Genomic DNA, 22040 nt, shown 5'->3' on the forward strand with positions numbered 1-22040 from the left:
GACTGAAACAAGATTTCAGAAGAAACCTGGTTTCTGAACTCCTACGCCACCAGGCTTGACACAAAAAGAACCTCCTCAAATCCATCTCCAACTTCAACGCCTGGATCACTGCCTGCGCTGGCTCTTCTGAAGGCCAACAAAGCCATGAGAACCAGACAGCAAGAAATCTGAAACAAGGAAGAGCTCAATCTCACTAAACGGCACTGCATGAACAACATGAATGCAGATGGAGACAAAGTCAGGACAACACCGACAAAGGCACCTACAAATATGCCCTCAGACGCTACCAGCAACAAATCAGCTATCAAATGCTTCACAATCACTAACTGCATCACAAACAGCACCAAGAAAATCTTTGTCATTGCCTCTAAGGCAGCAAGCGCATAACCCCTTCCCAGAACCTTTGCACACAGTTGTCCAAATTCTTCAGCAGCAAGATCACCAGAGTCTATGATGACTACAAGCCCCAACCAAACCCTTCCACCTTAGCAGTCCTCCTGCCCATCTGAAGAAAACATAGAGGACCAGACTAACCACCTGGCCAACTGTCATCACACAAGAAACCACAATAACCATGCAGTCCATAAACTACAGAAAATGTTCAAACCCCTGCCATCATCACGTCTTCCTCAAAGGACTGGACCCATCTGCATAGCCCTCACCCTGTTCCCGAATGACTCACAAGCACCTACACAGACATCTGGAAACATATCACTTTACACCTCCTCCTCAAGAGACCTTCTGTCAACTAAAAGATGCTAGCCAACTATTGGGCTATATTCCTGCTACTTTCCCCAGCAAAAGTCATAGAAAAGATGATAAACAATCACCTTGCCATCCACCTCATTGACAACCGCCTTTTCAAGACTGCACAGTCCAGATTCTGGCACAACCACATTACAGAGGCTGCATGCTGCCACAGATGACATCAAGATTATCATGGGCAGAGGTGAAACTGTAGCCCTCATAATGCTGGACCTTTTGGTAGCCTTCAACACCGTGTCCCATCCCATCCTCATCCACAACTGCATGAATCTCATACTCAATGTCTCACACTTCACTGGATTTGCTCCTTCATGTCCCTGTGTCACTCAGCCTGGTCACCTAGACCTCAGATGCTGTTAACCTCATCTTTAGAGTTCCACAAAGATTCTCACTCAGCCCCATGCAGTTCAACACCTACATAACCCCACTTGCCAGGTGTAGGAGGCTGGCCTGGCTTATAGTGGGTACCTTGTGGTACTTACACCTTGTGCCAGGTCCAGTTATCCCTTATTAGTAGATTAGAGGTGTTCTAGCAGCTTAGGCTGATAGAGGTAGCTATAGCAGAGAAGCTTAGGCTGAACTAGGAGACATGGAAAGCTCCTACTATACCACTTATATCATATAGCACTATATCATAAGAAAACACAATACTCAGAGTTACCAAAAATAAAGGTACTTTATTTTAGTGACAGTATGCCAAAAGTATCTCAGAGGATATACTTCCTTAGGAGGTAAGTAATATACACAAAATATATGCACACAAACAAAAATCAGGTAAATAACAGTTAGAAAAGTAGTGCAAACAATGTAGAATCACAATAGAATGCAATAGGGAGAAATAGGCCTAGGGGCAACATAAACCATATACTCCAAAAGTGGAATGCTAACCACGAATGGACCCCAGGCCTAGTGTAGTGTGCAGAGGGTCGCTGGGAGTGTAAGAAAACACTAAGGGTGTCCAAGATACCCCGCCCCTGAAAAGTAGGAGTAAAGTTACCCTACTACCCCAGAAAGACAGTAAAGTCGAGATAGGGGATTCTGCAAGGACAACAACTGACTGCAAAACACTGAAGACTGATTCCTGGACCTGAGGACCGGTAAAGGAAGGGGACCAAGTCCAAGAGTCACGCAAGTGTCCGGGGGGGCAGGAGCCCACTAAACCCCAGATGAAGGTGCAAAAGGGGCTGCCTCTGGGTGGAAGAAGCCAAAGATTCTGCAACAACGGAAGGTGCCAGGAACTTCTTCTTTGGTCAGAAGATGTCCCACAGTGTGCTGGAGGATGCAGAGTTGTTTCCACGCAGAAAGACCGCAAACAAGCCTTCCTAGCTGCAAGAGTTGCTGTTGAGGATTTTGGGTGCTGCTAGGGCCCAGGAAGGACCAGTAGGTTGCCCCGTGGAGGAGGAGACAGAGGGGACGCTCAGCAACACAGAGAGCACATGCAGAAGCAGGCAGCACCCGCAGACGTTCCTGAACAGGCACTTAAAAAATCTGAGGACAGCAGTGGCCTCAGATTCACAAAAGAGGGTCCCACGACGTCAGAGTCCAACTCAGTGAGTTGGTAATGCAGGACGGAGTGCTGGGGACCTGGGCTAGGATGTGCACAAAGGAAGTCTTGCAAAAGTGCACAGAAGCCCGAGCAGCTGCAGTTGATGCAGTACACAGGATTACTGTCTGGCGTGGGGAGGCAAGGACTTACCTCCACCAAATTTGGACAGAAGGGCCACTGGACTGTCGAAGACACTTGGACCCAGCTCCTGTGTTCCAGGGACCACGCTCGTCAGGATGAGAGGGGACCCAGAGGGCCGATGGTGCAGAAGTTTGGTGCCTGCGTTGGCAGGGGGAAGGTTCCGTCGACGCACAGGAGATTTCTTCTTGGCTTCCAGTGCAGGGTGAAGACAGACAGCCCTCAGAGCATGCACCACCAGGAAACAGTGGAGAAAGCCGGCAGGATGAGGCGCTACAATGTTGCTGGTAGTCTTCTTGCTACTTTGTTGCGGTTATGCAGGCGTCCTGGAGCAGTCAGCGGTCGATCCTTGGCAGAAGTCGAAGAGGGAAGTGCAGAGGAACTCTGGTGAGCTCTTGCATTTGTTATATGGTGAGATACCCACAGAAGAGACCCTAAATAGCCCACAGAGGAGGATTGGCTACTGGGAAAGGTAAGCACCTATCAGGAAGGGTCTCTGACATCACCTGCTGGCACTGGCCATTCAGAGCTGTCCATTGTGCCATCACACCTCTGTATCCAAGATGGCAGAGGTCTGGGACACACTGGAGGAGCTCTGGTCACCTCCCCTGCGAGGTGCTGGTCAGGGGAGTGGCCACTCCCCTTTCCTTTGTCCAGTTTTGCACCAGAGCAGGGCTGGAGGGATCCTTGAACCGGTGTAGACTGGCTTATGCAAGGAGGGCACTATCTGTGCCCTTCAAAGCATTTCCAGAGGCCAGGAGAGGCTACTCCTCCCAGGCCCTTCACACCTATTTCCAAAGGGAGGGAGTGTAACACCCTCTATCAGATGAAACCCTTTGTTCTGCCTTCTTGGGACCAGGCTGCCGAGGCCCCAGGGGGGCAGAAACCTGTCTGAGGTGTTGGCAGCAGCAGTAGCTGCAGTGGAGACCCCGGAAAGTTAGTTTGGCAGTACCCGGGCTCTATGCTGGAGAACCGGGGATGCATGGAATTGTCCCCCCAATACCAGAATGGTATGGGGGGACAATTCCATGATCCTAGACATGTTACATGGCCATGTTCGGAGTTACCATGGTGACGCTACATATAGGTATTGACCTATATGTAGTGCACACGTGTAATGGTGTCCCCGCACTCACAAAGTCTGGGGAATTTGCCCTGAACAATATGGGGGCACCTTGGCTAGTGCCAGGGTGCCCACACACTAAGTAACTTTGCACCTAACCTTCACCAAGTGAGGGTTAGACATATAGGTGACTTATAAGTTACTTAAGTGCAGTGTAAAATGGCTGTGAAATAACATGGACATTATTTCACTCAGGCTGCAGTGGCAGTCCTGTGTAAGAATTGTCTGAGCTCCCTATGGGTGGCAAAAGAAATGCTGCAGCCCATAGGGATCTCCTGGAACCCCAATACCCTGGGTACCTAGGTACCAAGAATTATAAGGGTGTTCCAGTGTGCCAATGAAAATTGATAAAATTAGTCACTAGCCTGAAGTGACAATTTTAAAAGCAGAGAGAGCATAAACACTGAGGTTCTGGTTAGCAGAGCCTCAGTGATAGTTAGGCACCACACAGGGAACACATATAGGGCATACTTTATGAGCACTGTGGTCCTGACTAGCAGGATCCCAGTGACACATAGGCAAAAACAAACATACATACAGTGAAAATGGGGGTAACATGCCAGGCAAGATGGTACTTTCCTAGACCAGCATCATCTATGCCCTCAGAAACAGCATCCTATCCTACACTGATGGAACCCAGATCATACTCTCCTGATTCCTCTCCAACAGGACATCAAACACCGAGGCCAATTTATCTGCCTTCATGATTAATGTTGCCAGATAGATGCAAACCAACTGCCTCAAGCTCAACCAGAAAAGACAGAAGTAGTAATCTTGCACCAAAACACCTCACTCTGGGATTCCGCCAGAGCTAATATTACAAATAGGGCACACTTTCCCTGTTTACTGCATGGTACACCTTTAAACAGGTGTGCTGGGTGCAAACAGGGAGAGAGCACCCTATTATAATGAATGCACTGCCCCTGGGGAAGCTGTGAACCTGCACTGCTCTGAGGGCAGCACATTTAATGAAATACAGAGTGGTTGCTTCAAAGTTGCTCAATGTTTCTTTGTGCAGGGGCTAATGAAGATTCCCCTGCGGGGGGGCAGTGAGAGATTGCACCAGCCTGCAGGGGAATCTCTGAGGCAGTCCATCGGACCCCATTCCCCCTCTCTAGAGTACTGCCCTCAGAGGACATTTTGATAGTGCACCACCTTTTGCGGTGCATTTTCAATATGCCACCTATGCGCATGTTTACCTCTGTGCCTGCATCTGTAATACAGTGCAGGCTCAAAGATAAAGTAATTCCCTCATTTGCATGGGGTCACACCCCCATGAAAATGAGGAAACACCCTCTCACAACAGCACTGAGGCTAAATGTACACCAGTCCTATTAGTATTAAAGAAAGGCTGCACAAGTGTCTGTGGTCCCTTCCGTAATACCAAAGTGCCCAGAGAGCATAAAGCAGGTGTACAAGCCCATCACATCCCTTGGGCATTTCCGGTTCTACGGACCCTATTTCCCAGTTGAAGTGAGTTCCCACCCTTCTTAGCAACCCACCCAATGTACCCCAGAATAGCAATCAACAACCAACTCATGATGACTGGCTAAGGAACATTGTCTCTGTCTCCTGCTTCCACACAATTAAGCTGCTCAACAAAGTGTTCAGGTGGCTCCACATTAATTCTCGCAGAACGTACTCCCAAGTCCTCATCACCGGTCCTCATCATCAGCAAGCTGTACTACTGCAAGACATCCTATGATGAAATCAACGCTCAGCTGAATAAAAGACTCCGGACCATACAAAACTCAGCAGCCAGGCTCACCCTTAAACTCCTACCCTGCCCTCACTCCAAACCTCGAGCTCCACTGGCCCCTAGTCTGAAAATGAGTACAATTCACACTCCTCATGCACACAGACAAAGCCTTAAGACATACATGTGGCTCGAAAATGCATAAACATCCACTAACCTACCACACACTTATGCTTAGCCGGACTCCTACTTGCGCACAGGCAGAACTAGATCTGTCAGGCAAGCATTCTTCTACCCCACTTCTAAAAACTGGAATGACCTGCCTCTGCACTTCAGAGCTGCCTTCTCAGTTCTTGAATTCTGCAAGAAACAAAAGACCTGGCTCTTCACCTAGTAGGTCCGTACAGCTCCTGCTTCAGCACCGGGATATCCTTCTGGGCGAGTCACATACTATATATATATATATATATATATATATATATATATATATATAACATAATGCATTGTGTCACTTTGTAACCCTTTGCGTTACATTATGCCTGCACCAGGCATAATGTATGCAAAGGGGGCATTCCTCCATTATGGGGGCTGGAAAAATGGCGCAAGGAAATCTAACAGATTTCCTTGCATCATTTTTTACAGCTTTTTTAACACCTGCTCAGAGCAGGCATTAAAAGGGGACTTTCATTATTTATAATGCCCCTCTATGTACTCTGCAGGAGTAGCATCAATACTTTGGCACTACTCCAGCAGAGTACATCAATAGCATCAATACAAATTAGGCTACTACCCCCTACCCTGCGTCATGGTGAGCTGTACCTTAGATACAGTGCACACATGGTGGCGGTAGAGGGGCGATAAGGGGCCCAAGGAAAGTGGCGCTGCACTAGGTGCAGCTCCACTTTTATTAAATATGCCCCTAAGTTATTAGTAGGGTTACCCAATTTAAATGGAAAAACATTCAAATGCTGTGAGAAAACCATGCCCTCCACAACTTTTCTGTCTAATGCAAGGCACTTACTATTATTTCAGCTCCATGCAAATTATAGTTACCTTAGGGCACATGTTATAGTGTTGTGTAGCCATTTTAGTTATAGCTGCATACACGTTATTTTAGGAAACTAGGCCTGCCGCTGTGCACTTTAACCTAGATCAGCTTTGTTTTTATTATTTTAACAATAGCCACATTTGCTGTCTTGTTTTAATTTTTCAATATAGCTGTTCTTCGTTTGGGCCAGCACTGTGTTCCTAAACAAGAAATTTATTTCACTCTGCGCTTTCTCAAGGCTGCAGTGAGAAAGGCTGCCGGCAAAAGTGGTACGGTTTGTCTCTAATATTCACAGAAACATACACGCTCTTACGTGGGGATCCCTTCTTGGAACATCAGTTGTTTTGTTATAAAAACACTACTTTGACCCATGTACGTTAGAGGGAGATTCCAGCCAGACGACCACGACTGTATGCTGATCGCTGAGTGCTTCTCTGCATCTGCTTATGTAGACTACAGGCCTCTTACTCAGGTATGAGTGATGATTTCTTCCCAAGAGGAACCTGAAGGGCAGAATTAGAGCTTAACATGCTGTGCTCTAACATAGCCCAGGTAGAAACTATCTATACAAATCCTAGTGACAATATGGTAGCGTTATTCTTGTGTTTTACTCTCCTTGTCACCCTTTTAATCTTGTTGTGCTTCATCATCCTAGTTATTGCAATACATGCTTGATTATCTAAGATGCAGTTACTTCAGTAAAACCTTACTGAACCTTATCCTGCCTCTGATTGTCCTTGCATACGTGAGGCTAATGTAAATGAGAGAAATGGATGAGATCTGAGTGACCACGATTTCCCTGAGGAGTCATTTATGTCATGCGCTCAGTTGCCCAATCATCCCTCCTCTTAGGTACAGATGAGGCACTGGGCTGGGGCAAAACCCGGATTAGGCCGACAGGTGTCACCTGTAGTGGGTTCAGACTAAGTCCCCCACAGTGCAGGCGATTGTGACATCCAAATCCAGTAGTCTCATTAGGATAATGAGAGCCTACGCGACATGGTGCCACCAACATTTGGTCAGGCACTAATTTTCAGGTCCTCCTGAGTATCTCTGTCTCACTACATGCAAAGATACCTCAGTACTATATAAGTAAATGTCCGGGGTATTGAGGATATTGTCCTCCTCAGCTAAGTAGGGAGTACCTAATTAACGCTTTAGGTTGTTGAATCTTGAACTCTAAAAGGATAATCCCCATTTTGTGTGCTTATCTCTGAATGAACTTTACCATTCACTATGGCGAACCCGCAACGGGTAGCAATTGCAGTCAATATGCGACCACCCCTTACTGCACATTTATTAGCACATGGCCTAACGGCCCAAGGCAGTCCTGTTACATTTGTTGTTGAGGCTCATCCAGCCTATAGAACAGAAGTTTTCTATTCTTGGGTCATATTTCCCGTAGCTGATGGTAACACAAATACATTTCATCACTATACACCTGCAAATATACCTGCACAATATAAAGCATATTTAAAAATACCTTTATCTTATCAAGAACATAATAATTGGCTTGATGGTACCCTACCACATACAATCCTACATGTTACGTTAGGTCCTCTAAGTAATGAAGGTCCTACCTTGACTTTATTTGCCACATGTACACCGCACCCTGATGCAGCAACCTTAACGGTAGCTGAAGTCTGCTGCTTATACGCTGAGCTGACAGAAATTTATAGACGATTAGTCCAGTTTGTAATGCAAACATTCAATACAAACCCAGGACGTGCTGCCCCGGCCTAACCACATGCAGTAACGCCAGGCATTAATCCTGCGACTATACACTACATCATGGGTAAAGTACCCACCAAACGAGAAGAGATTCTGTTTTAGTTAGCACAAAAATAATGCGCTGGAAGCAATAGTTCCCCATACGGGACCTCAGGATAAACATAGAATATTAACTATGTGCTTGCCATTTGGGATGGTTCCCACAGTAGATAACTGCAATATTTGGGGCACGGTATTTGCCATGCTCTATACAACCGCACACTGTAAACCGACACCTGCGAATTTACCGGAAGTGTTAAAACAAATTCAAGATGAATACGGGGCTGCCCGGCCCTGGACTTGGGGATGCAACTCATGGGCAATTTTGCCACGGTATCTTCAATCATTTTAAGCAACCTTATAGGGGAAGCAGTTGCACTAGCAGTGCGCATGCGGCTCAGGGACGTTTCTCCACAGGATCAAGAACATGAGCTGCCAAAGATTACTGCAGAGACCTACTCTAGTATTGGTCAGGATAGTCTGGGGGCCAGACCCACAAAATCACAGTTTCAGGGTAAATCTAATAAAGATTCTATCAGGCAAGCTCCTAAGGGTTCTAAAAAATGCTGGGATAAAACACAACAAACACCTAAAAAAGAAAAGGGAGAATCTCCGCATACGGAGACCCCATAGAATAGATATAATCTCAGAAATAGAGATAATATAAAAATGCCTGACAGATATCAATATACTGATACATGCCAATCTCGTTCCTTACAGGACTCACTGGAAAAACGCAGTGAGAGAGGTGGGCGATCAGAGCGAAAACTGAGTACGTGAAATCGAGACAGGAATCACAGTGCTCAACAGAAGCTTCTGTTAAAAAAGAAGAGAAACTTACCCAACAAAAACCTCAATTTAAAAAGGAAAAAGTGGCAGCAGTTGTGATTCGTCATGCCACTCAAGAAGAGGGCTCTATTGAAGAACAAACGGGAGCGCTAGCGCTGCTAGACAGCACGGCAGAGGTCACAATAGTTCGCCGGAATCTTCAAGAGCATCTGAAGGTGAAAGCAACTGATGACTTCTTACAAGTTGAAACTGCGGACTTGTGTGTCTCCACGCCTGACAGGGTGTACAAAGTAACGTTACAGTTTGAACGAGACATTAAAGTCACAATTGACACAGTCTTTTAGGACTGCATCATAAATATATATGATATTCTACTGGCCGAAAGGGATTGGCCACCAGAATTTGTCCGTACTTGCCCATATGGGGAAGAGGTTATCAAACCTTCTTTCTCGCCTCTTGTTCCCGATGAGCTTGAAGAATCCTACACCATCGATTGGGCTTTGGCGTAGGCACTCACATTATACCGCAACCATGTAGGGCGGGATAAAGATTCCCCCTGTCATGAAATTCCAATAAAAAAATCAACCCCAGCCTCAATCCCAGTATCCAATAAAACATGAGGCAAAAGCATCCGTGAGGGAAATCCTCACACAACTGGAGTAACAGGGCATAATCGAACCCTGTGTCTCGTGCATGAATTATCCTGTATTCCCTGTAGCTAAACCGGACCATACAGAATAGTCTTAGACTACAGACACTTAAACAGTCATACACGCACAAATACTATACAAAACTCTCATAGCACAGCACTTATGAACAACATAGTGCGCAAAAAATACAAAACAACACTGGACATTTCCAATGGTTTCTTCTGCCAAAATATAGCGACTGAGAGTAGAGACCTAAGACGTTTCAGCGTGCTGGGCTCTCAGAAAAACCACAAGGGTACAATAACAGTCCAGGACTGTTCACGACTCATGTGACTTCAATATTGCACGACATCGACCGTGAACCATTGTTCCTATGTAGATGATATCTATCTTACGGATGATGAATTACTGCAACACCTAACACGGGTAACCCGCATTGTTGTAGGATTTGCTGAATTCGGCTATAAATTCAACTTCAAGAAAACAAAAATAGCCTTCCTTAGTGTCCTGCTTGTAGGATACGAATTATCAAGTGAAGGAACGAGCCTAGTGCCACAATTCTGAGAGAACTACACACAGTTACAACCTCCGGATACCATTAAAAAACTCTATTCCTTATTTGGGTTTCCTAAATTTTGGCAGAACGTACATTCCAGATTACGCATCATGCATAAAACCTTTATATGGCATAATACGTCCTGACATTTCCAGTAAATTACTGGTGCCACTGGTTTCACCTATGTAACTTTCAATGAGGGTGGGACAGTCCAGATTGCATACAAATCACATTTGTATTCAGCAGCAGAACAAAGCTTTGCTCTTACCGAGAAAATACTCACTGCTGTACAGATGGCTGTCATTAAGGAAAGACCACTAGCCCAGTCGAAACGCATTATTGTCGTATCTCCAATCCCACCCCTTTAGGCTGTTACTAAAGCCAGCGTTCCAAACGCTAAAGCATTGCATCCACGTTTGATCCAATGGGCAACATCTCCAACAGCCACTGATGTTGACTATATTTTTGACCCAAAGTTACAAACTCAAGAATTTTTGCAATACGAACTAGAATACCCAGTTCCGGGAAATACATTGCCTATTGATCAATATCAAAGAGTCATGTACACCGATGGCTCAGCACAACCAGCTATAGGCACAAAACACCAGTGTTCTGCTGCTTGCGCAGTCAGGAGCGGATACATGGATGGTAGCAAATTCTATCCACAACATACTTTTACGCAAACCCAAGGGGATTGCACAGCACAACTAGCAGAGCTTTAAGGCTCTGGTGATGGCTCTGTAACATATAGATCCTGACCAGCTAACGCTGATTGTCTGTGTCAAGTCCTTCAATTAATATCTGAATTACTGGTGCCAGATCGGGTTCAGAAATTCTAAATGTACCACCATCAAACACAGATTACTGTGGGGGAAAGTAGCGGATCTGAAGGAAACGCTACCAAACATCCATGGGGTACATACACTTGGACACCAGCGCATTGGAATACACATTGCTGGAAATACTTTGTCTGATGAAGCAGCCAAATCAGCAGTAGCTATGGCTTCTGTTGCTGCAGTAACTCGTTCTAGAACGAAACTGGACGATGACATATGGGCTGCCCTAAAAACCACGGCTGAAGGCACGCTCTTTCCAAAAGCATTTCCTGCTAAATATTCCTACCGCATGGAAGGCTTTCTAGAAGCAGAAGTAAAAATACCAGGTGTGGAAGTTCGAGTAATTCCCAATAAAGACCTAAAACCAGAGTTGATTAAAGCAGCACATGAGGGGGTTGCTTCCATCCATGCAGGTGTGGCCGCTACAATATCATTATTGCAAGCACGTTATTGGTGGCCAAACAAACTAAGCAGAATGTCCTTTGTTGTGACATCTGCCAACAAATTAAAGGATCCACCGTGAGATGCCCACCGCAGACACCCCTCCTAATTTCTAACAAACCATGACAATGTGTGTTCTTGGACCATTGTGGTCCACTTACACCGGACAGTGCATACAAATACATCTTAGTCACTGTTGACTCATGCTACAGATTTCTATGGGTGTGCCAACAATGCTCGGCTGATGCTCGGACTGTTATTAAAGATTTGAAAGTCTTTATCGGCACAAATGCAGTTGCACTTTCCACTTGGATCAGGGCCCTGCTTTTGCCTCAAGGGCATTCAGGGACACCATGGCTTGTTAGGGGTCCAACTCCATTACTCGTCTCCATTTCATCCGGAGGGAAATAGTGTTGTGGAGTGACGGAACCAAGATTTAAAGCAATCTTTTACAGCCAGAGTATTAGGTACGGGTCGTAGTTGGCTCAATCACCTGTATGGAGTCCAGAGAGCAGTTAACAATCTGGCTAGAATGTACCGGGGGGAATCATACTTCATAAGAGTGCCTGTTTGGAACTCAAATGTATGTTCCAGATCTTGATGGTCCTGGCGTGCAGGTGGCAGAAACACCTTTTGACATAAATGAACGTTTCACTGTCTGGCAGGAATTACAACAGTTCTGTGACGACAATGCTTCTGCCAGTGCTGCCTCCCTAGATATTAAGGATGTACCAATAACACCTACTAGCTGGAATCCAAAGGTTGGAGATCTACTACGAGAAAAAGTTTCTGTGAGAAAGGAATTCGGTCCTTCATATCGTGCACCGGTCCCAGCCCTGGGAATACATGGTACCAGAACTGTCATTTTACCACCGTTGCCTGGTTCTAAAGAAAAACACTTTGTCTCCATCGACAATGCCAAGTTACACCATGTGGCCGATCCCCTGAACAGCAGACCAAAAGGAACAACCAGTAGTTCCCGAATCCCTCTCACTACTGGTCAAGATGACCCTCTACAAGTTTTGAGCAGCAACGCTGACACCACTCCGAGCTTGGGGAGGTTGGAAAATTATGTTGCATTAGTTCCACTAACATCAATTGTAACAAGTAACACAGATATTGCTGATTGATTTGATTCGACCTCTACACAAATGGATGGCATCATTTATTATGAACCACAGTGGGAGACCGCTACCAGTTCTCCTTCTCCAAATATGGCTCCAGTTTTTGCATGAACTGCTTCTGGATACTTTGCCGACATCAATGACACCTTTTAAGACTCATCTGTCTCTCCTGTGCCAGAACTGTCAAAAACACGCATGCTGATAACTTGGCTTAAAACAAATTATTTTATTTCTCCATGGAACTATCTGTGGCTTTCCTTGACTGTATTAGCTTTCCTCCTTTGGATTGGCTTTGTTATTACTTTCTTTCTCTTAATACATGGTCATTACCTTCCTGAACGACCAACGGTTAAACTGGTGGATGAGGTCCTAAAACCCCATTTTTCTTCTCACAAGGTCCGCAGAGACTTGTCTTACGTGAACATTTCCGCTATACCAATACCTGATGAGACTGTTTGTGAAAAAGTCACATTTGATATATACAGTCCGAAGGAGGTCATTCAAATACCTTATGTGTTTAAACTTTCTATGAATTATGTAATAATACCCAGAGTTATTTCTGATGATTGGGATGTAAAAACTGTTGATTCTATGATGACTGATTTGCAGTATTTTACTGTATTTGAAAGTGAGGATATTTATCAATCCAAAGAAAATTATGGTGATATGTTCTGCTATAAATATTATGGACACCATTTCATTCACAGAGCAAGTTCCCCAAAGACTAATTTTAATTATACACAATGGGAACATTGTCCAACTCCTCCACAAGGAAGTTATAAAACATATTCTGAAAAAATTGCAGATTTTTCAGGACACAATGTTAAAAATGCTGAGTCATATTATTTTAAATTGCCATTCATGGGAAATGTACATATATTATTGACAGATACAAAGTTCATTTACTAAGATTCCTTTGTTTCCCGGTTGGCTATAGAAGGCTATGAATATTGGTTGAAGTCGATTGACCTAGAAAGTGTGTGGGGAACAAAAGACTGGCAAATAATGAGAAAGGAAGCTTTATTCAGAGCATGCCTAATACCTGTTCAAATGATATTTTTGAATGAAACTGTACAACAGACAGCTAAGCAAAAATTAAGGAATGGAATGCGCCCAGTATATCTGCCCCTGCAAAATTTTACAAATGGCAAAAATGTATCAGTGCAACAGAAGATCAGCTTGATGAATGGGTCTAAAATGGCACATTTAATGCTTTACTTTCACGTTCTGGTGGGTGGTTATTGTGGCCAATAGATACAAATGGATGTTATAAACGTTTTGTAAACTCCACGGGGGGTTTTAGAACAAGTAGGCCAGACCCTTGTTATGAATCATCTGAACATGCAGGTATAGTAACAACCTACAGCGTAGGGAAACTATGCCAGCAATGGTTGAAGTTCCTCACTAGATGCTGTTAGAGAACACCTCAATCTCCTGTCTAATGACACCGACGAACAGGATTTCCTGTTAGGCCCCAGAAAACAATGCAGAAAGTGCTTCTTATATGCAATCTATAATGAAATATGGAAGCTTTCCCAACAAGAAGCCGCTGCCAGGTTACGGCAAATAGGTCAGGAAAACTTACAGAAGGCATTAGCTGTTGTAGATAATGGGATTAATACCCTGTCCGACTGGATATACACTTTAAACAACATTGTTTCTTCTGCAATAGACATAATACAAAGCGACATGTCCTCTTTACACCACGGGTGAAGTCAACTGAGGCTCATTATGCAGTTTGGTTGGACACTACAAACACTGAAAGCATGTTGCTTTCCCTGGCAACACGTTAGCGCTTAGGATATATTTTCCACATTTAATTTAACGCGACAACAAGAGCTAATGGCTAAGAAAGAAGTGACTTATGTCATGTTAAATATTGAAAAATTAGAAAAGTTGCCTTTTACTGTGGCTGAAATACCATCTGCTGAGTGATTAATACCTGGGGTCATCAATCTGCCTATTTCAACACTTCAATTCACATCGTGCTTAGAACACATTCCAGTGGGCAGATATGAAAGGCTAGGAGATAGTTACATTGATGAGGTGTGGAAGCTACCCTTCTTGTACAGATGTCTCAGTGGCATGAAAGAGGTCTTTCTTAGCGGTAGTGAATGCAAGACTTCTGTCAGCCCATTCGATGGTTTGTAAACAGCTGTCCTTGCACAGGGCGTGTAACGCTTCGGCAGCGAACTTGGACTGTTATCTGAAGGGAGTTCCAGTTCCCTTGATTAGACCTGCGTTCCAGGTGCTCTTGAATGGCAGCTATGTGCTCCTTAATAGCGAGAGCTGTTGTGGGATATGAGCCGGAATAGTTTGCATCGTTTCGGTCACCAAATTTGTTACATGCTGTGGGAATGTACTTTTTCTTCCTACACGACAGAGCAAAGTAGCTGAAGTTGGTCCCATATCGCCACTTCAAATGTGAATTTTGACAAGTTGACGAGACACAAGTCCTTAATGGTTCAAAAACATGTGATGCTCACATCTGCTCACTAGACCTATGTGCTTCAGGTTGCGAGGTCATCGGCAGAGATACAGTCCCTTTTAAGTACTAACTTTCCGAGACACTTTGGTGAACTCGTGGGACGGATATTTAATGCGTCTAGTACTACTGAAATCGCTAATTTCTTTTTAAGGCTGTTGGTACTGGTTCTGATCATACCATCTCCTCTATATTCGGCTTAATACCTTCAGCCAGTCACTCAATATTCTCCAGTATTTTCGGGGGATTTCTGACATCTTTGGCTATAATCGGTGGCATCTTGCTGTTGCTACTTTTTTGCCCAATGGCTGTCCCTTCACAACAAGGAGGACTGATAGCGCTTCCACCAGCGCAGCTGTGTCATGAACGCATGATGCAGTACTTTGAAGCACCACTCCTGGAGCAATTGCAGTGCGACTGGTCACAGTCATTCAGACCGGTTTTGCAGTGTACGCAGCCCGTGTTTCGGTGCGTCTGGTGCACTTTTGAATGTGTACTGAAGATGTGTCTTTTTACACAACGCTTGCTTTTATTGGATGCTGATCTGTTGATGTTCTTGCTGAGGGCTCATTACCAGACATGCGCGTTGAGGGTGCGTTTGCTACGGGAAGCAGATTATGAGTTGCCCTTTGTGGATTATGCAGCTCTAAATGCACTGTTGGGCACAGCACGGAATGCTGCTGCCTTGGCTGGAGCTCAGGCTTTGAAACACAAATGCTCCTTGGTTTTCCTTGATGGGGAAATTTCTACTCCACCACCTACCAAAGTGGAGGACTTCCTGTCTACAATTATCCCAGACTTTTGAAATTCGGCCTTTCTTGACACCACAATTAACATTTTAAATTGTAATTTTCTAAATCCATGATCAAGTGTCTTTTGACTTGTCATTATTGACATTGCCACATATATGACAATAACTAATTCAATGTCTAAAACATGAGAGTGGATGGGATTACTTGCACGGTAGTCTGTGTCTTTGAGTGCAGACTCCCAACTGATGCTGTCTGATACCAGAATACTGACTGGGGGCTTTGAGGGAGAGAGGCAGTAACATCACTTTAACATTCATGCATCAGTAAGTGCCAATTCCTATCTGTATGTGCCCTCACCTGGTCTTGTTAACATTCATGCAACAGCAAGTGCAATTTACTATCTTTATGTGTCCTTACCTGGTCTTGGTACAATAAGTAAGCTGAAGTCTGATAACGTTTGCTGTATACTAATCATCATTACAGTCAATAATATTTAAACAGCAGCAGTTTTGTCATATAGGGGGTGATTCTGATTCTGGCGGGCGGCGGAGGCCGCCCGCCAGAATTCCGCCCCCATTATACCGCTCCGCGGTCAGAAGACCGCGGAGGGTATTATGAGTTTTTCCCTGGGCTGGCGGGCGGTCTCCAAAAGACCGCCCGCCAGCCCAGGGAAAAACTCCCTTCCCACGAGGATGCCGGCTCGTAATCGAGCCGGCGGAGTGGGAAGGTGCGACGGGTGCAGTGGCACCCGTCGCGTATTTCAGTGTCTGCAAGGCAGACACTGAAATACTTTGCGGGGCCCTCTTACGGGGGCCCCTGCCGTGCCCATGCCATTGGCATGGGCACGGCAGGGGCCCCCAGGGGCCCCGCGACCCCCCCTACCGCCATCCTGTTCATGGCGGCTTTCCCGCCATGAACAGGATGGCGGTAGGGGGGGTCAGAATCCTCATGGCTGCGGAGCGCGCTCCGCAGCCATGGAGGATTCAAACGAGCAGCGGAAAGTCAGCGGGAGACCGCTGACTTTCCGCTTCTGACCGCGGCTGAACCGCCGCGGTCAGAATGCTCGTTGGAGCACCGCCAGCCTGTTGGCAGTGCTCCCGTGGTCGGTGGCCCTGGCGGCCGGATGACCCCCATAGTGTTCAATTCCCATACATAAAAATTTCAAGGTCCATTACACAGACACCATGACTGACCAACTAACCAACTAATAGACTAGATTAATAAAAACTAAACACAAATGATTTCATGTATTACCTGTCCAGCATGTTTGGTGGCCAGTTTGACCATCATATCTACTGCATGCTCTTTCTGGATATTTTCAATTCCAGGAGCATCTGCATCTGGAACATCACCCAGGCCATCCTTTCCATGGAAATAAGAAGCATTGATACGCTCTCCAAGTATTGGCGTGCCCAGTCCCCGATACACAGGAATCTGTAAAATACAGTAGGAGAAAATCATTCACATCAATCCTAAATTTGGTCTTTAGGAGATCTCCACATTTTCCAGTTTATTTCCACACTGATTCATTGTTAATTATAATTTGTAAAACATACAGTTTTGACTATATTATGCTATTCAGTATTTGTAAAGTTAAAAATGTATAATTTTCATAGCTTCCACCTGAGCAATTTCAGGATAAAAGGCCTTGAGATGGGCTGTGTGAAACATGAGGAGATTTAGGGGGAAGAAACATTTTTTCTGGAAACAAAAAGATCTTAGCTGGCATGGAGGCAGAGGTGGATCAAAAAAATAGCAATCTTCTGTAGGATTTGTTGAGAGTACTGTGAGCATGTCTAGAACCTTTGATCCAAGGAACAGAAAAAAAAATGTACTTAACTCTGTTGCTGAGACAAGCAGTTCTTGACTGCAGGCAAAATGTTAAAATATTTTAGAATTACATAATAAATATGTATTATTTTTAGATTTTTCTAAGTTTAAATTACATTTAAATTTGTAGGATTTTAACTAACTCAAGGAAATTTAACATTATTTCCTATGGGATTTTACTGTATGTCCCTACTTGCCTTACTTTCTATGGGAAGGGTCTGCAGTATAAAGTGACTGGCCAAGTGTGGTGCAGGAATTTCTATTGTTTTGTCAGTTGTAACTTACACTCGTAAATAATGTAGCAGGAAGTGTTGATTTGTAAGTCACACTATTGAGTAACTTTACGTTAAGATTTTGTGACTGTCCCAAAACAGTAAAGTTATTTTAAAGGGTAAGAATAAATTTACACATGTAACTTACTTGCACCTGCAAGTTATGTTTGTGAATAGCCCCAAAAGCATACGAATTTGATATTTTTATTGATAATATTTTTGATAGGGGTTTGAGAAATTCACATAATTTGTTGTTGTGTAATATGTGAAAGTTTAGCAAAACTACTCTCATTACACATGATTACATGAAATTCAAAACTAGCACTGGCGTTTAAATTCTGTGGACAATATTTTGTCTTACAACTGTGTAAACACTGTTTTAGACCCAGTGCATGAGGTAAGCAAAGGGTTCTTCAGCACAGCTGTAGGGACTCAGGAAGTTTGCTTCTGGTATCCTGGGGTCCATCCTTCTATAGCTGTGTAAAGTGGGACAAGCACAACCTGCTCAGCACGTGATCCACAGCGGTAGTGATGGTGAACAGCCATGGGCTTCTTAGGAAAATAGTGGGGACACCACAGGCTCAATATTCCAAAGACACCCAACAGCTCAATAATTGATGACCCACCCCTGTGTTTATCTTTGTAAAAAGAAAAGAGCTTCAATACATAGTAAAACATAATACTCCACCAAATACAAATGATTTAGGTGCACAGTGTTTTTGGTGCAGGGACATTTCTCCTTAGTGGGGATCCTCCTTCATCCCCTTTCTACCTTCTTTTAAACTGAAGGCACCCTGTTGTGGACATCAGCACAGGTACTGTGCTCTCTATTTGTCTGGTCTGAAAGGCATTAACAGCACTCAGTCTTTCAATGTGCATCTCACCCATATGTAAGTCTTGCTGTATGCCTCATATCAGAATCCCTTTTCTCAGTGACCAACAGCACTGGTGTCAACTACTCTTGCCTATGCCAGTAGTGTATTTTTCCTGTAGGGTTTCCTTGCTCCCTCCCACTTCTTCAGGCATGATCCTGCAGGCATCCCCATTCACGGAACAGTTATTCTTCTAGGTCAGACTCCATGTGATGTCTTTTTCACTTATGACCACAGTTCAGTCAGGTAGATACCATCCCTTGTTGCACAGTATCCCTCCAGGTATTCTGTGGAGCATCTCCTCTTTGGCTGAAGAGAACATGGTCCTGGAACATCATGTGTGACAACACCTCCCACTGTTACAGGTACAGCAAACAGGGAATGACTATTCTCTATCTGCAATTTCAAAACCGGAATAGGTTGGTTCTTCTTTGATGCATATTCTCAGACTGTTTCTATGGCCCAGAATTTGTCTGGAGCAATGGTCATCTCCAATAGAGTCTCAGGGAGGTCTGAGCATTCTGCTACTGGCCACCACAGGCACACTGATAGTGATCAGGAAGAGAGATGGACGATAACCCATTTCTAAAGGACCTCTAACTCTTTGACAACAGGAACTACATAGTCACACGTCCCCACTGCATTCCAACACCTTCCACTCTTACAGGTACATCAGACAGGGGATGCCCATTCTTTGTCTGCACTTTCAGAACCAGTATGGGTTGGTTCTTTTTTCATGGATCTTCTCAGGCTGATTTCATCGCTCAGACTTCGGGCCTCATTACGAGTTTGGTGGTCTGACTGCCAGAGCCATGGTGGGGGCCGCCAAAAGACCAACATGGGGGCAGCCACCAAAAGACCGCCGTATTACAAGTTACAAAGTCACGACCAAAACCCAGCCAAAAAAAACAACAGCACCAGGACTCAGTAGGGTGGGAAATAGGCGGTCCAACCACCAGCACCGCCAGCCCGGCAACCTACCCCTGAACCTATTGCGAATCACAAATCACAATGGAGGTTCTTCAATGGTGGTTCCCCAATGGTGGGCCCTGCCACAGCGGTCCAGGGTCAATCCCATACAACACAGCACCATATTGGATGGATTTGAAAACAACACAGCTGACACACGTACACACACCCGACACACCTATAAACCACACTATAAAACACACCCCTTCACAAGCCACAATCCTTTGCAAATACTACGCCACACACAGATAGAGACAAGAAACAATAGCCAAAATAAAGAATAAGCACCCCTCCAACTTTCTGAACCACATCTCCCACACCCCCACAATACATCCACCACACACAATAGCTCCTCTACACCCCGTCATAGCCATCCAGCCCCTCACCACCTACACCCCTCTCCTAACATTAGTCTTGTATCCCACCACTATGTCACCACAAAAACATCCCCATTTCACAGATGGTGAGTTAAGAGTCATGATGGATGAAATTATCACAGTACAGCCACAACAATTTGGAGCACAAATCCAGCAGACTACTATCGCTAGGAAAATGGAAATGTGGCAAAGGATAGTCGACAGGGTCAATTCTGTAGGCAGCTACTCGCGCACAAGGGCCGACATCAGGAAGAGATGGAATGACCTCAGGGGGAAGGCACGTTCCATGTCTTCCAGGCACCCTCTGGTGGTACACAAGACTGGTGGTGCTACCCCCCCAGCCAACACAGTTCACTTCATGGAAGGAGAAGGTCCTGGACATCCTGCATCCTGAAGGACTGATGGGAATACCTGTGGGAGTGGAGACGGGTAAGTCCATACACCAACAATGTCACCTAAATGTATTTGCATGTGTGCTCATTGATCACCTTTTGCCAACTTCACTGTCACATCATTCACCACCCCTGTGTACAACTGTCCAAAGACCCATGTCTGTCATCCCACATGTGGAGAGAATTCACCAGGGGGCACAGTATATGGATCTGGTTTGGGTTTTGCAAGGACTGATAGCACTACAGTTCCCAGCAGGTACAGTTTAACCATACCCAAAACCACAACTGTGTACCAATTTGTAATAGCTGTGCTCAGAACCTAACAATAGAGAATAATCAATCAAATGGTTCATATCAGTATACAATGTGGGTATAGGACAGGCAATGACAACAATGGACAGCTGCAAATATTAGACGATTTAAACACAGATACAACTGTGTCCTCTGCTACTCTGTCCCTTCTACCTCCCATCACCCATAGAACTGTACTCACCTGGAGGGCTTATAATTGTATAGTCTGTGGGCATAGGACACCTAATGACAGGAATGCTAAGGACAGCTGCCACTGGGATACTACTTAACCCTGCTAATTCTGTGTCCACTGATACTCTGGCCCTTCTAACTCTCGTCACCCATAGAACTGTACTCACCTGGGGGAATCTCATATTTATGCAATATGTTGAGCTTGGTGTAACCTGTCCCATATAGCCCGGTAGAATTGTCAATCCAGATCTGAGGCCCACATCAGTGTCCACATGACAATGTGCAGCTGTCTGTTAACTTAAACATGCTGTTTACCTAACTGGGAGGTAGCATGAAATTGATGATGCTCCACTGCTGCCAAGATATGGGTCTATGAACAGACATACAAGTGCCAAGCTCCCCAGAAATCCTATAGGAAAGGGAACTAAAATAAAATCCTCAGGTGGTCATGCAACAGTGGTCGGCCCTCAATGGCCACATGGCTTCCCTCACAGGGGTGATGAGAGACATGAACAACACCCTGAGCAGGGATAGACAACAACAGAACACCCCTTGCATTGCCCGAGTTACACCACCCCCTCTTACCTCTGTAGTAACCAGTGGAAGGGAGGCCCTGCCAGAGGAAAGATCTGCCTCAGACAACCCTGCCTCTGTAGCTGGAGAACGCCTCCGCAAGCGTGGAAGTCCACCAAGACATCCAGGGGGCGCAAATGCCAAGACACCAACCACTGCCAGGATGTAACCTCTGACTGATGTCTGCCACAGATCCACCCTGTTGACTTTTCATCATGATAAAACTTTATTTCGCCATCCAGTGCCATAAAAGTCATACCGCACCATAATAAATAACAAATTAAAGTTCATAAAATGAATTTTGACTAAAATAGATAAAAATAGTAAAGGGAAAAAAAATGCAATCAAAGAGAAATCTAGCAAAGCACAGTTCCGAGGTACAGTATCCCGCAGCGACATAAAAGCTAAACAGTCTTAGCCAATTTACTTCTAATGCGCCATATTCCTCCGAGGAATTTGGCAACTGCAATGGGCAGACCAGGGTCTGATTTTAAAATTCTCAAGGCTGCAGTGTTATCTCGAGTCCCAAACCGTTTGCACATTGGCATAACCC

The 22040-nt window shown here is 44.9% G+C and overlaps 1 protein-coding gene across 2 annotated transcripts in view; it reads right to left on the reverse strand.

The window, feature by feature from the left end:
- Positions 1-22040, reverse strand: part of LOC138269366 (pyrimidine-specific ribonucleoside hydrolase RihA-like) — a 110931-nt gene that overhangs the window by 36840 nt on the left and 52051 nt on the right. For both annotated transcript variants that reach the window (XM_069218790.1, XM_069218789.1), the window contains exon 2: positions 16974-17153. In XM_069218790.1, the coding sequence (XP_069074891.1) occupies positions 16974-17153 (180 nt within the window). The remainder of the gene's footprint in view (positions 1-16973; positions 17154-22040) is intronic.

The sequence above is a fragment of the Pleurodeles waltl genome, chromosome 2_1 (assembly GCF_031143425.1).
Source record: "Pleurodeles waltl isolate 20211129_DDA chromosome 2_1, aPleWal1.hap1.20221129, whole genome shotgun sequence".
Lineage (NCBI taxonomy): Eukaryota > Metazoa > Chordata > Amphibia > Caudata > Salamandridae > Pleurodeles > Pleurodeles waltl.